Source organism: Miscanthus floridulus, chromosome 7, assembly GCF_019320115.1.
Source record: "Miscanthus floridulus cultivar M001 chromosome 7, ASM1932011v1, whole genome shotgun sequence".
NCBI classification, from domain to species: Eukaryota; Viridiplantae; Streptophyta; class Magnoliopsida; order Poales; family Poaceae; genus Miscanthus; species Miscanthus floridulus.
Window position 1 is genome coordinate 54,979,710 of NC_089586.1, and position 15,781 is coordinate 54,995,490.

The 15,781-nt window shown below is 46.9% G+C and overlaps 2 protein-coding genes across 2 annotated transcripts; one reads left to right on the plus strand and one right to left on the minus strand.

Annotated features, from left to right (window-relative positions):
• Positions 1–5,719: 5,719 nt before the first annotated feature.
• On the plus strand, positions 5,720–9,510 carry LOC136467016 (uncharacterized). Its single transcript, XM_066465574.1, has 9 exons — positions 5,720–6,100; positions 6,232–6,409; positions 6,561–6,643; positions 6,774–6,874; positions 7,926–8,021; positions 8,130–8,183; positions 8,480–8,628; positions 8,715–9,123; positions 9,217–9,510. Exons 1-8 carry the CDS (start codon positions 5,989–5,991, stop codon positions 9,121–9,123), a joined length of 1,182 nt encoding a protein of 393 aa, XP_066321671.1. The 5' UTR covers positions 5,720–5,988; the 3' UTR covers positions 9,217–9,510.
• A 167-nt stretch (positions 9,511–9,677) lies between these two features.
• On the minus strand, positions 9,678–13,721 carry LOC136467015 (protein IQ-DOMAIN 21-like). The gene is made up of 4 exons (XM_066465573.1): positions 13,478–13,721; positions 12,922–13,278; positions 10,507–10,992; positions 9,678–10,386 (listed from the first exon to the last, which is right to left on the minus strand). Exons 1-4 carry the CDS (start codon positions 13,619–13,621, stop codon positions 9,877–9,879), a joined length of 1,497 nt encoding a protein of 498 aa, XP_066321670.1. The 5' UTR covers positions 13,622–13,721; the 3' UTR covers positions 9,678–9,876.
• Positions 13,722–15,781: the final 2,060 nt, after the last annotated feature.

Here is a 15,781-nt window from a genome sequence, read left to right on the forward strand (position 1 = left end):
CCTCGCCTCCCTGCTCGGCTAGGCCTCGCGGTTCACCACCATAGTGCCTTCGCCAGGGCAGCCTTCATCCGCTCCCTGTCCTCCTCGCCGATCTACCGTAGTTCACCAGTCATGGATGCTGTGTTTCAAGTGTTTCTAGACGTTTTTTCGATATGTTGCAAGCCTATGTTTCAAGTGTTTCAGTTATTTCAGATGTATGTTTCAATTGTTTCCTATAGATGTTGCAAAAGTAGATCCGAATGTTGCATATGTTGTAATGGCTATACACGTATGTTGCAAGCGTCTATCCCCAATATTTCATCTGTGTTTTTTGTATACGTATATTGCAAGTGTTTTAGACACATGTCTCAAGTGTTTCATCTATTGCAAGCGTTGTATCTAGATATTTCAAAAGTAGGTCGGGATGTTGCACGTGTTGCAATGGTGTTTTAACTATATGTCATAAATGTTTCATATGTTTTGGACGTATATTGTAAAGGTTTAGATGTTGTAAAAATAGATCTGGTGTTTGAATATTGTAGTTAGACTCACCTGCCACAACCACCTGCTTTTGCACTTGCTAGGCCTGCGTGTATGCGTGTGGGAGTAGAGGGACACGAGCGGCAGATGCGGGAAACAAGAGCGGGTGCAGATCGAGACGCGGGCCCGTGTGGACAGACGTATGCACGGGAAATGGAGCGACGTGGGCCCCACGTAGAGCTAGCGCAGGTGTGCGGGCGGTCACGTGGGCAGACGTAGTTGGCGCAAGCGTCCGAACGCGAGCGCATTCCGTTGCTAGATTCAAGATGCATCACTCTATCCTAAAATGAGTTGATTTTTAAAACCAAGCACTCATAAGTGGAAGCTTGAACTAGTCTCCTATGATTTTTTTTTATTTTAACACTTTTTGAAAACTAATTTTAAATCTAACACTGTCTGTTTTTTTAAACTAACATTTTTGGCCGCGCCTATTGCCCTGGCACGGTCAAATGACGGTGCCACGCCATGTATGGTGGCGCGGCAGCGGGCTAACGTGGCGACGACCGAAATCGCGACCGGTGACGTGGCAGGGCTCTGCCGCGCCATGGAGCATGGCGTGGTAGGGCCAAATAAATATCGCGAGCGAGCCCGTCCGCCCGCACTCGCCGCCAGCGCCCGCGCTCGCCCACGCCGCGCCCGCCCGCCCACGCCGCGCCCGGCCACTCCCGCCGCGCAGCGCCCGCGCTGGCCCACGAACGCCGGCGCGTCAAGGCCGCCCGCTCCTAAGGTATCTCCCTCTCGATTTCATATTATTTTGATTATTATTATTTTAGGATAATTAGTGATTTAGGATAGTTAGTAATTTAGGATAGTTAGGGTTTTATGATTGTTATTGACTTATGATAGTTTGTCAAATTTAGGATAGTTAGTGATTTAGGATAGTTAGGTTAGTGAATTTGTTTGTGATTTACATAGGTAGTTTTTAGGTTTGAGGTTGTGTGTTCGAGTATAGTTAGGATTTTGGGTTTAGGGATTGATTAGGTATTTATTATTTAGTTTATAGTTAGTTATTTAGTTAGGGATTTTGGGTATAGATACTAGTTTACAAATATCGGTACTTACTAGTGCGTGATACGTCGATTTTGATGACTTCATGAAGTTTCGTCAAATGCTTATATTTCTAGTGAAATTGTTTATGTTACTAGTGCATGATATGTTTGTTAATGTTACTTTGAATATATACTTGTGTTTTCATATTGTGTTTGTATTACATAACAAGTAGTTTAAATTTTGCAATGCTACATAATGTTAATTTGAATTTTGTTAATTTGAATATTGTAATGCTTAGTTTATCAATTTGTAACAGGATGACCCCTCCCACGCAGCACCTGTCGTACCCTATTCTTGAGGTAGAGTACGACGACCAGCATCGAGTACACACCTTGAGTGACAACGATGCAGAGATGACCTTTCCTACTTTGAGGATCCGCACGCACACCAGGGCACACCAGTGGGACGAGCGTTATGCGTCGTACATACGACGTGCCGGCTTCCTCGAGCTTGTCCGTATTGTCAATCACGGTCTTCCGCCCCTTGACCCAGCACTACTTACTGTAGTTGTAGACAGGTGCGAGTGTATTCTTTGTACGTAATTTTTTTGTAACAAATTTGAGGCAGCTAACAGTCGTTCTATTCTTATAACAGGTGGAGGCCTGAGACCCACACGTTCCACCTACCTTGTGGCGAGATGACCTTGACCATGCAGGACATGAAGGCTATTTTTGGCCTTCGGTTGGGGGAACTTCTAATGACAGAGATAGTTGACAACGATCACTGGAGGGAGCTGTTGGCTCAGTTTACTGGCTTTCTTCCACCGGACGACGAGGCTTTCAAGAAAAATAAGTGAGAAATTAAAGCCTATTTAATACTTGCATTGCTTTTCTGCAGCCATCGAGTCTTATTTTCTTTGGTAAATTTCAGAAAAACTTTCGGTGTTTCGTCGTCCTGGATCACGGAGCGCTTTGATTACTTGGACCCACAGGCTGAGAAGGCTCAGATCGATAGGTTCGCTCGAGTGTGGCTCTAGCACTTTCTTGGTGCTTTCCTCTTCCTAGACGCCTCGAGCAACACCATCAGCTGGATCTTCCTTGACATACTATGCCAGCCGTGGGAGAACATAGCGGCGTACAGCTGGGGCAACACAGTCCTGGTATGGACGTATCGATAGCTATGCGTTGCCTGCCGTTGCACCTCATGGTATGCGAACCTTGGAGGTTGCTCATATATACTCCAGGTTTGGTGTTGGGAACGATGGCCCATTGGGAGGCCTTTTAGTACTGGTTTACCAGTAAGTACTCCGGTTCATTATATTTTTTGATATGGTTACATATGATGAGTTTATTAATGGCTAATTCATTATTGTGTTAAATGCAGCAATGGAACAGACAGGATACACTCCCTACAACTCTGTTTATCTGGACGGAATCAGAGTTAGTTAGAGGGAATGCGAGGCGCAAGTATAGGGAGTACATGAACGGTCTCAACGTCCTGACACAACACCAGGTTACGCTCTCTTTACTATCATACCTGTGTCTTGTTCGATCTACACTATATCACAGTGTAACTCAATTACAAAATATTCAGGTGCATTAGTGTCCTTGGGATGCTCTGGAGCTCCAGTACTATCTCAGTCCTATCACTAGGGACAAGTTAGAGGAGTATCGCTGCAACGTCCCTCTTATTTTCTTCCACGTGGTCGAGATTCACTTGCACGTTAGGGTCTGCAGACAGTTTAGAAGAATGACAGGCTACCCACCACCGCTTTACTCCACCAACCAAGGATTGCACGGGTGCATTATCGATTAATAACAAAGCTACAATTCAGATGTGTGTATGGTACAACTAACATCGTTTTGTTACAGGTATGACCGCAGGAAGAGGTACAAGACCAAGGATTGGTGCGTGACACACAACGTGCACATCCACTTGTGGGAGACCAGAGAACGGTAGCCGATCCATGCGGGTCCTCCACACGACTAGCACACCTTCGACGAGTACCTACGCTGGTTTCACAGGTCTACAAGGACACATATCAAGCCCCCATACACTGAGAAGGCGATTGGCGAGGACTCGGAGGAAGATGTGATCGAAGATGTGTACGATGTTGCCACTAGAGAGGACACACAGCTACAGAGAGCCCCGCTACAAAGATACGTGGTAAGATACCTGAATGGTATAATTTATTATCCATTTGGTATTAAGTATGTATACTAAAACTGTTCAATCGCGTTTCTGTACCCAGGCGACACAATTGTCGAGGCTGTCCAACGAAGCAGCGTTCTGGCTTCACGAGTCTAGACGGCAGGGGCCAGGCGTTCTCGAGGCTTTTGTGGAGGTAAACATAAACTAGTCCGTTCTGAAATTATTTCTTTAGTGTATATGCGTTTGGGAAATGCACTAACTTTAACGTCTATTTATGCAGAAGGTGAAGAAGGGCTGCAGAAAGCTAGCTCAAAAGCTGAGCTGCATGGACACTTCTTATGAGGAACCGCGCACTCTCGGCGCTGTCGGGTGGCACGTCTTCAGCCTCTTTGAGGACACCAGCCGGCTCTTCTCAGCCGGTGATAGGTGCCACTTCCGTGGTACGTACACCACCACATCATAGCGCTAGGAAGGACCCTGCAACTGAGGACGACGACGATGACCCCCCAGACTTCCACAGACAGCACGACCAGTGGGACGATTGGCCGCAGGACGAGATCGACATGTCTCAGCTAGGTGGTGCCCCGTTTGGTATCCAAGGAGCCTCACAGGTATTAACAAAGGTGATTTCTTTAAATACGTAGGCTATATGAACTAACGATCATAAAGAATACTAAGTAATCGTGCATATCATATACTTGCAGGGTACGAGCCGTACGCACCGGTGACGCAACCACACCGACGTTGGCTACACTCCCAATGTGTTGTCAACAAATCTGAAGAGACATAGACGTCCGAGGGATCCTTACACTCCTGGATCTTAGTTTGTTAGGTTGAACTATTATTGACGTCCACAACTTGCAGGCTTAGTTAGTTATGTTATGTCGACCTTATGTTGAACTTATGTCAAACCAATGAAAATGTTATATGACAGCTTGTCAACTTGCGCACAGACTTCATTTATTTGCTTCATCTTCGTTTCAATGCGTCGCGGCATCACTGCATGTAAGATTAAGTAGCAACTAGTTCGAAAACCGACAGTTCTGGGGTATCTCGACACCGGTGGCCGACGTCTTGCGTGAGAGGTCAAGAAAGCCGGGGTCCATGGTCGCGTCGCTGCCGATCCTACAATATGGAGGCAAAAAGGCAAATAAATAAGTACCCTTAAAAATATTCGTTTCAATTCGATCCAATTTTTCGTAATCGATTAGTTAATAGGGTGGTTAACCGTGTTATGAAAGACGTAAAAAATATCATTGGCTTATCAAATTCTCTATTCGGCCATGAAAAAAATTCGACAAAAGACAGAAACAAATCTACTATTGATTTTACGTCAAGCAATACTTAGAGTAACTCCCACTGTCGGCGCGACACGTTCCATTAAACCGTCCAGGTACGGTCGGGCGGGCGGCGGGCGCGGTGGCTAGGCGGGCTTGCTGCTCAGGTAGGCGGGACTGGCTGCGGGGTTTCATTCGGCGTTGCCGCACCACGGATTAGGGCGCGGCACTGCCTCGCCGTCGACCTTGGCGCGGCAGACCCTGCCACGCCATCAGTCAGCGATTCCGGTCGCCGCCACGTCAGCCCTCTGCCGCGTCACCATGCATGGCGTGGCACAGGCATTTGGCCACGCTAGGATAATAGGCGTGGCCAAAAGTGTTAGTTAAAAAAAAACAGACAGTGTTAGATTTAAAATTAGTTTTTAAAAAATATTAAAATTAAAAAAAATTCTCTCCCGCTGGCCCTCGCGGGCAGCAGCCCTGGCCCCTGGTACAGAGCCCACTCTGCAGGAGAGTGGATCGTCCTTGAGCCTGGACCCACTGCGCCTCCCCTCGCACGTGGTCAAACTATGGTTTGACTCTGGCATCCTTTATATTCTTTTCTTTTATATAAAATTTTGGTTTTTTACATTCAGAAAGAAGAAGCACTTTTTTTTTCATTTCATTTCGGAGTCGGATACCGCGGTAGCCAACGTCGTCGTGTACTCGTTTGCCTCTCCATCCTATTCCTTGGAGCTTGGACTTGGACGGATGGACTATAAAGACAAAGCTCCCGCCAATCTTGTCCCCCGTCTGCGTGTCCGCGTCGTGAAGGGCAACGGGCAGCCCGCCGTCCGCCTCGGTCCCGCTCTCCGTGTACCTATAAGCCGAGGCGGCCGAGCGGGTATCATAGCGTCGCGCGCCACGAATCATCTTGTTTTGTCCCCTCTCTGCCTGATTTGGAGTTTTGGTTGACGCTGATCTCGGCGAAGTGATCGAGGAGAGGAGGCGAGAGTCCCGGCTGCTGTTCTTGTAGTTACTTGCTGCTGTCGAGAGGCAGGAGGAAGGCAGCATGCCGTACTGCGTGGTGACCGCGGCGGCCGTCGCCGCCAGCGAAAAGGGGGAGGTGCGTATCTTCTACCAGCGGTACGGCCACGGTGCCACCAAGGTCCTCCTCATCATCGGTAGTACATTCTTCTCTCTCTCTGTTGTTTTCCTTTCGTTTTGAATTGAATCCTCGCGTTCAATTTGGTGACACCGTTCTCCCTAACACCAAGGGATGTAAATTGTAATATATTTCCCAATCGGATCGCAGGGTTCGCGGGGACGTACGAGTCGTGGGCCCCGCAGGTGAAGGGCCTGACGGGCGCCATGGAGCCCGTCGACGAGGAGGCTCCGGCCGACGACGACGACGGCTCCGGCGTCGAGGTCTGCTGCTTCGACAACCGCGGCATGGGGCGAAGCTCCGTCCCGGCGCAAAAGTCGCAGTACACGTGCGTGCGTGGATCACGTTTCCCTACCTCTTTTGCTCTTCTCCACTCGTTTCCCATTCGCCTTGGCGCGACAGCGACGGAGATTCTTGCATGCTGGATGGTTCTGGTTCTAACGATATCGCTCGCTCTTGCTCAATTCTTGGCATCGCAGGACCGTGATCATGGCCAAGGACGCGCTAGCGCTCATGGATCACCTGGGATGGCGAAGAGCGCATGTCTTCGGCCACTCCATGGGTAAGACAATTTCTTCCCTCCACTGGTGACTGAGTCTGAGTGGTTATCGGTCTTCCTGATGTGATGACTGATGACTCTGACACAAACTGTAAATAAACTTGACACAAACTGTATCTGGATTCTGGAACAGGTTCCATGATAGCTTCGAAACTGGCCGCAATGGCGCCGGACCGGGTCGCGTCGCTGGCGTTGCTCAACACCACCGGAGGAGGCTACCAGTGCATCCCAAAGGTAGGTGTGGCCGCCCACTCTCGCCCAGCAATACAGATACTGCAAATCATGTCACTTTTTAGCACTTCTCTTTGACACGTTCAGAAAAAGCTCCATTTGTTTGAGTTGAATCACAGTCTCACTTGGAGGATATTTCTGTTTTTTTGTTGTTGTTTTGTTGTGTGGTGTGTCGACCGTTCCCTTTGGCAATTGATTGATTCTCCGGCTTACGGGTGGCCTATTATTGGGCCACAGAAATTGACCAAAACAAACATGATACATTCAAAGGTGAATTCAAAATCTGACATCGACAGAGAGGAAGAGTCAACATTATATTCGCTAGAATCAACAGTTGGTAATGACTTTGTCACACTCACACGGAAGGGGGAGACAGAAGACATGGGTGAAGCTTCTAGTTTGTAGCTTTAAATTCAGTGGTACAATGTGGACATGTCTAGTACACAGAAAACAAAAATGAGTTCTAGTTTCGTTTCAGAAAAAGGGGAAATTATTTTACCTTTTCATTTTCTTAAAAAAAAAATGAGTAAATTTACCTTTTGATTTCTAGCTGCTGATATTTGTTGGAAGTATAGGAGGATCTTTTTGGGCCGTGATCGCGACCTCCTTATCTACGTTAAATTTGGGAAAGCTACAGTGATTTTAAGTTTTGGGCCATTTTGTGCCAAATGGATGATGCTCCTTGGATAGACATATATCTGCGTTAGAACAATTTGTTGGGTTCCTCTTCCTTCCACTGGTAACAACTTAGAACACTACATACTTCAACACAACTTTGGCCCTTTTCGGCATTTCCGCAAATCATGGTTTCTTTTTTAAAAAATAGTTATTTGAAGTATCGATGTTTCGTGTTTTATAACTAATTAAAAATTAATCCACTCATGTTACTGACAATAGTTTGCATTTACCTCTTCAATGCATTGGTTAGCCACTGTTCTCAACTTGGGTGTTGGTGAATAACTATTTTCTTTTGCTGCTGTCATTGCACTTGTGCTGACCCGGTTTTTAGGAGTAATTAAGCTCGTCCTAATGCCAATGACATTTTCAATTCCAGATTGATTGGCACACGATATCTCTTGCATGTCGTTTTCTAAGAGCAAGAACGCCGGAGCAAAGAGCCATTCTCGATCTTGAAGTCCACTACACGAGGGTTGGTGACCACTTCTCTTTTTTTTTCTCTCTCGAAAGTACGATTTGCGTATGCCCATGCAAAATTTGTTGAAGGATATACTGATTTAAAAATCATATCATACTGCAGGAATACCTTGAGGAAGTTATTGGAACAAGTACCAGAAGACAAATGCTTTATCAGGTAAGAAGTTAGAAGAACAGTGAAGGAAGTGAACTCTTTAAGTGTTAGCCCATATATCTGTTAATAATTAACATGATAAATCTCTTAGTAAACAAGAACATGGGATTATTGACCTGTCCTAGAAAACCAGACTTGGTTACAACAAATAGGACAACAGTTTTTATACCTGGACAAGAACGCCTATAGAAGTCAAAGATGCAAAACAACCCATAGAACGTTATTTGTCATGTACCCAGTATCTGATTAAGTATGTGACTATCAGACTTATGTATAATATATATATTTTTTCTTTGCAGGAATATGTTAAAGGTCTGTCATCCGGTGGCATGCAATCCAGATATGGATTTGAGGGGCAAATGAATGCTTGCTGGACACACAAGCTCTCTCCGACAGAATTAGACAGGATTCGCTTCGCAGGTTTCCTTGTTCTAATTATTCATGGCAGGTAACTGAAAACTCGCATAATCCATCCATCATTGTCCATTGATCCACACAATATTGATCAGCGATACACTCTTTACATTTCATCAGGGATGATGTGGTTGCTCAGTTGTACCATGCAAGGAGGCTTGCAGAAAAGCTCCAGCCTGCTGCTAAGTTGGTTGAGCTCCATGGAGGCCACCTTGTGAGCCATGAAAGACCAGCTGAGGTTAATATGTCCCTCATGGAGATGATAAAGGCATCAAAATCAAATAAAGACCTAGAGGAGTGGTCAAACCTTCCAAAGAAGTCTGATGGTCTTCTTCTATCTGGATCAGCAAGTTGTCTGACCAAAACAGACGATGACAGAGTGAATTACCTCGTCTTTACATACAATCTACTCGGGAAGCTCCAACTTATTTTTCTCTTCATCTTTGGAGTGTTCTATGTTATTGTTGAACACGTGAGGAGAGTTGTAAGAATTTTGAAGCCTGTCAGGGTGTCTGCTTCCACCTTATAGGTAAACACTGTTTGACACATTCCTTATTCAGTCACTTTAAGTTGCTATATTAGCATTGGTAGACTGGGAATTGACAAGAAATTTATCTTGCAGAGTAATTAGCAAGTCTACTATTGCAGTCTAAGTTCTCCTTGCTTCGGGAAACTGTGAATTTATAAAGAGATACAGTCCCTAGTACTTCCGGCAAAAATGTTGTTGCAGAAGCTGGGCAAGTGAGCATTACAGGCGGTCGTCCTCCAACCAACTGTTTTGATGATGTGTGTTGCATTGTACAGTAGATTTGTAGTACCACTAAAATGAAGTACTTATCTTTCTCATCGGAATGCTTTCCGTTTGTCATCATATATAAGCCAAAAAACAGCTCAAAGAAAAGATTCAAAGCATATATCACATAAATTTCGAACAAATTCAAGCGTTGCAAAATCTGATTGGACTTAACGAGAAAACAGACTAGCATACAAAGGATGAAATTTGTTTTTGTTTCTTTAGAGAAATGATTAAAAAGCTTCGATCTCAGCTGAGCCATAATAACACATCTAGAATTCTCGAGTGTTTATTCGCAATCGTTTTGAGTATTCAGATCGTTTACATAGGCATCAGGCGCCGTGGCATCTGACATAGCAAGCTATACATACATACATTGTGAACAACAAGAACATTCAAAAATGAGTCGCGAACACGTCTCAACTCTCAAGCACACTCACGACGTACGACGCATTGGATTTTGTCTTGAATGCCATGCTCAAGTCAAGCTCATGTATAGGCCACCCTGCTGGTGCGCGTGCTGACACCAAGCCGCGGCGGGGTCCAGTCTCCTGTGCCGCTCGAGTCCGGGCTGTACCCGGCGATTGCACTGCCGTTCTGGCCCGAGCTCGACGTGTCCCCGGCGAGCCTGCCGCCGGACCGGCTCCTGGCGTGCGTCGGTGTGGACGACGGCGGCACGGGACGCTCCTTGGCTCGAGCCGACCTTGTCGCGGCCATGTAGCCTGGGATCGCTGGCGGCCGCCCGTGCGCAACCGTGGCGGCATGGTTCAGTGGGCTCCGGGACGTCGTCTCCATCTCCACCGTCTTCTCCGACATGCCGTTCGGGAAAGCAGCGGCCGCCGTGACGTAGGACGTCGTCCTGGCGGTGGTGCTCTTGTGCGTAGTCTTGGCGTGGTCGGGCGCGTGCTCCGGCTGCTGCGCCTGCGTCGCGGCCATCCAGCGCTCCAACCAGTGGAAGCCCAGGCCGGCTTTCTCGTCCTCCTGCCGCTGGCACTGCCGCTGCTCATGTCATGGACGCCAAACATTTGTCAGATCGAATCGAAGTAAATGCAGGCTTATTAATAATCACCGGCACCAGGTACGGTAGTAGCTGGTAGCAGACACACGCGCACGGCGCACCTGCTGGTAGGCGTAGGCGTAGGCGAGCGCCCGCTCCCGGCGTGCGGCGGCGTCGTGCCGGCGCGCGCCCTCGGCCCTGGCGTCTTCCAGGGTGCGGCTACTGCTGTCCCAGGCGCCGGAAGGGCTCCTCCCGCCGCCGTTATCCTCGCCTCTTCCGAACCTGCCTCTGCTTCTGCTTCTCTGCCGCAGCAGCAGGTCTGTCACCTCGTCGTCGTCACTGAAGTCGTGGTCGCCCTGTAATGCCAGCTCGACGCATGGTGGACGCCCCGCTGCTCCTAGCACGGTGGAGCGGCTGGCTGGCGGTGTCGGCGGCGGGAGGATAAGGAGCGGGTGTTCGGTGACGCGGCGCGCGCGGACGCGGGCCTGGGCTCGGACCAGGGCCTGCATGCAGCGCATGGTGAGGTGCACCTGCCGCCGCACCTGGTGACCGCGCACCAGCGCCTGCAGGCGCACCAGGCCACGTAGTGCGCGCAGGGCTCGCCGGGCCTAAAACAAATCAAAACTTGATTGGAGAGATATAACATGTACAAAATCTCCTCTACTCTTTCTTCTAGAGGATGGATATGGAAGCAGCTATAGTTGCATTGGGCAATTTATTTTATTATAATTGAGGAGACATGAACACTGCACCAGCTTGACCACTCATTAGCATAACTCAATCGTGTCTTTACAAAATAAAGTCTGAGAGCGAGGTCTGTTTGGTTAGGAGGACTAGAGACCGTGAGCTTATTTTAGTCCCTAGTTTGCCAAACAGGAGGGACTTATGAGGAATTAATAGTCTCTAGTCCAGTAGTCTTTGAGAGAAGCTATTTGGGACTTATAGCCAAAAGGACAGCATATGCCCCTTAATTATTGCCCTCCCACTCATCCCAAAAGCATTGAATAGGGGTATCTTGGCTATTGTCCAGCAGCTTTAATGGTCTTTAGTCCATTTTAATCCCTTAAACCAAACAGGGTAGTGGACCCTCCTTGAGCCTCTAGTCTCTTGAACCAAACATGCCCGACCACCGCACTAGCATATACTCCATCTGTCTTAAAAAAGAGTGATTCTCGCTTCTAAAAAGTCAATAACTTTTAACTTTGACTAAATATATTTAACAAAATATTAATATTTATGGTACATAATTAGTACTATCATTATTGAGATTGTCGAATATACTTTTATAATAAACTTATTTGGAGATATAAATGTTGCACGTATTTTCTATAAACTTAGTTAAAGTTGAAAAAATTTGACCAGCACAATTTCCATAGCGACTCTCTTTTCAGAGACAGAGGGAATATATACTGGCTTCATGTGTGAAACAGTAGGCATATATATACTGGCGTACGTTTGGTCCTATTTAATTTGTTAGAGTTTGTGAAAGGTTAAATGGCTCTTTCAGAAGAAAGGTACTGCTACTAATCGCTTTGCAGTAGTAGTGCAACAAGACAAATCTTAGCAGACAAAATTGTACCACTACGTAGAATTATTACTCTAGATCGACTTCAGTTAGGAGCCAGTTAAAAGAGGCCAAATTAAACACAGTAGCGGAGAGCATGTGAAGTCGAGCAAAAGTTGCGGTGGATTGGGTGGTGCACCTACGTACGGTGGACACATTCTGTGTGTGAATGTTAACGGGAGCGCCCATCTACCCAAAGATGCAACGGAACCGGCCGTGCCGTGCGACCCATAAAAGCGCAAATTACTCAGCTCGGTAGGGCTGGTCTGGTAGGTGGGTGCCATCGCCCGTTGCCACAACCCACAACAGGTCATCAGGCATGCAGATGCAGGCACTACTGCTGCTACTAGTACACGCTAACCTAATCGCCACCGGTGGAATTGATGCATGATGATTCCACACCAAGTCACCCTCTCCCTTGTCATTCTCGCCAAATCTCCCTCCCTACTTGTGCCGTAAGCAAGCGATCTGCTTCTTGATCATTCCCTTTGGCAGCTGCCTCCATAGACCTGCCACCTTAAAAAGTCATCACCTGATTTTAACGCCCGATCTTACCTTGCTTCCCCCATCATTAGTAGTATGGTGTCAAAAATTAAACAAGGGCTCCCCACCTACTAGGCTACTACTCACTGACCAGTCACCTTTTATGCTTCTTCTCGCCATCGTCCACACCCTCTTCTTTTCCTGAATATATATTTTTTCTGCAGCTGTCAAACTGACTGGCCCTTAGCCAGTACGTAGTGTGCAAGGACGACCCTAATTGCAAGTCCTTGATTAGGATGCCAATGTTTACTCTCCCATCCAGAAGGGATATATCATATGATCCAGATTAGCTCGTACACACAATGATGCATTGAAATTTTGAACAATGTGTATGTATAATACGGCCGGATGGGAAGGGAAACTGAAGTTGTATACGTATGCTGTAATCTACGGCTACCTGTTTAGCTTGTGGTTGTGGGCACGTACGTACCAGGTATCCGCGGTAGTAGGCCTGGATGCGCACGGCGGCGCGCTCCTCCCGGGTCAAGCGCCGGAGCGTCGCCAGCCGCACCACTCTGGCCGCCGCCTCTGCCGCGGCCACGGCGGCCTCGGCCGCGGCCGCCAGTGCCCTCGCGCGCTCCATGTCGTCGGCCAGCAGCAGTTCCTCCTCTTCTTCCTCGTCCTCCTGACGACGACCATTCTTCCGCACTCCTGCTGCCAGTGCCGCCACCTCCGCGTCGCCGCCCTCGTTGTCGTTGCTCGCATCCGCCGACGTCTCGGACGCCGGGAAGTGCTCCAGCAGAAGCACCTCCGGCTCCTCGGCGGCCTCCTCCTCGCCGGCGCCGTCCTGACACGCACGCACAGCATGCAAAATGCATCACGCAAGGCACGGCGGCACGACTCGCTCACCATCGCCATGTATGACGATCGCTCGCAGCACCATGGCATGGCATGGCTTGCCAGCCGATCCAAATACTAGCTAGCTCGTCAAGAATTGTACATGGATGTCAGAACGGTAATCGCATTGGCGTGTGCGGGGCGCCTACCTGTTTCCCGCGCTGCAAGGCATCCTTGTCCTTGTCCTTGGACGAGGTAGTGGCAGAGGAGGAGGAGGAGGCCGACGGCCGGAACACCTTCCTGATGGCGGCGAACCAGCCGCCGCCGCCACCTGCCGCGTGCTTCTTTCCCATGCCTGCCTGCCCGCGCGACGGGCGCTGGCCCGGCTGGCCTGGCGACGAGCTGCTAAAATCTGCCAATCTGGAAGTGGGCCGGAGAGGCGAGGAAGGAGGAGGCAGTAAATGGAGGCGACGCGATGGCGCCAATTTAACGCCCACCCGCGCGTGCTCTGCTTGTGGGGCCGGCGGTGGTATAGTAGTAGTGCTCTCTGCTTGTGGGCCCCGTATCACAGGTGAAAGGACGGAGAAGTTTTTTTTTTTGACAATTAAAGGAGTTGGGTTGGGTGCTATACCAGCTTTTCCTGTCGTTGTGTACTCGTGTCGCAGCTACAGTTTTACCGTCTATTTTATCCTTGGAACTGAGTTCTCTTTATCTTTGAACTCTTCCAACTCTAACTGCGCAATTACAAAAATTTCTTTCCTTGTTAGTTAACATAGTAACAATAGCTTAGAAATCACTAGAGTTTGCGACAAATTTGACGGCCGCAAGGTTTCCATATGGAAAATGTTGTCGAATTCGCGGACCAGTACAGGGTGTAGGAGCACAGTATAGTGAATGAAAGTGTAGAAACGTTCACCAGACAAAAGGCGACCTGGCACTAAAGTAGCAGTAGAATTCCCCGTCCATCCCTATTTGGGTTGGCATGTGCTTACTCCGTCCCAAAATAAATATTATTTTCATTTTTCGAGAAGTCAAACACTTTTAATTTTGATCATATATATATATATAAATATTAATATTTATAATATATAATTAATACCGTTAGATAGATCGTTGAATATAATTTGATAATAAACTTATTTGGAGATATAAATATTACAAGTATTATTTATAAATCTAGTCAAAGTTAAAAAAATTTAACCAACACGTATCCCGTAGCGACTCATATTTTGAAACGGAGAGAGTACTTGTAGGCGCAGTATAGGACTACAGGCTGCAGGGGAAGAGCTCACATGCAGGTGGAGTGGAGGTGGACTGATGCCAGTTCAAGTGAAAAAAAATCTAGTCAATGCTGCTCCGGGCTTACTGAGTGGGACGGCGCGAGCATGCTGGTGATCTTGAGCCGCCAATGCGCGTTTAGCTTGGCTTGGCTTGGAGTCTACACAAAAATTATACTCCTCCTAGCTAGGAAACAAAAGACGAGGCTTAGCTTAAGACAAAGGATGTCTTAGTAGCTAAAATCCATCATACCTCCGGCAGGTAGTACGGTCGGATCTGTATCGATTGATAAAGACAAGTCGTACTTTTTAACTTATTTTTTAGTTAAAATAGTGTTTTTTTCTCACAACAAATCAGCCGGAACAATATTTCTTTTTTTTTCCAGCGAAGCGAATGGGGCCAAAATCATGCTTGCATTTTCAGTTAAAAGTGGGGGCTTAATCTCGCGTGCAAGAGAGACATTATTTTTTCAAAATTTACTCAGGGTTAGGAGCTTAACAGAGGATCTCTAGGTTTAATTAAGATACCTAATTAATCTTAAACTTAGATTAGATCTCTTTGTCTGTGAAACACACCCGAAATAGGTAATGCCTACTGCTATGTACTCCCTCCGTTTCAAATTATAATTCGTTTGACTTTTTGACCTCAAGTTTGACCACTCGTCTTATTCAAAAAATTTATATAAACCTAGTCAAATTTAAGTCATTCTTGAAGAACTTTTGTTAATAAAGAAAGCCACAGTAAAAGAAGTGATGTTTTGCACAAATTTTTGAATACGACAAGTGGTCAAACTTGGGATAAAAAGTTAAACGAATTATAATTTAGAACGGATTTAGTATCATCCAATTCCTACAAGTACGCAACCTTCCTAGAGCTTTATGCATGCACTAGTCCATCACGCGCGCCCTCGCGCGCATCGATGGTTAGTCGGAAACAGAATCATGGTTATGAACATGTTCGCATATTTTTTTTTCAAGATATTAGCATACACACAATAAATACTTTGCATAGTAATACACACGATAAGTACATTACGCGTGGCTTTGCGCACGTCGGACAATTTGCCATTCAATTTGATGGTTAATATGAATAAATTCGCAAGGAAAAGGAAATAACGGTATTATGAAAGATGCATATCTAATTCATTCGGGAGATCATGAAGGTGGAGGGATATTATACAGGCATATAGCATTAGTTCAAGCCAAACATAGTTGATGAGTCTAACATAGTTGATA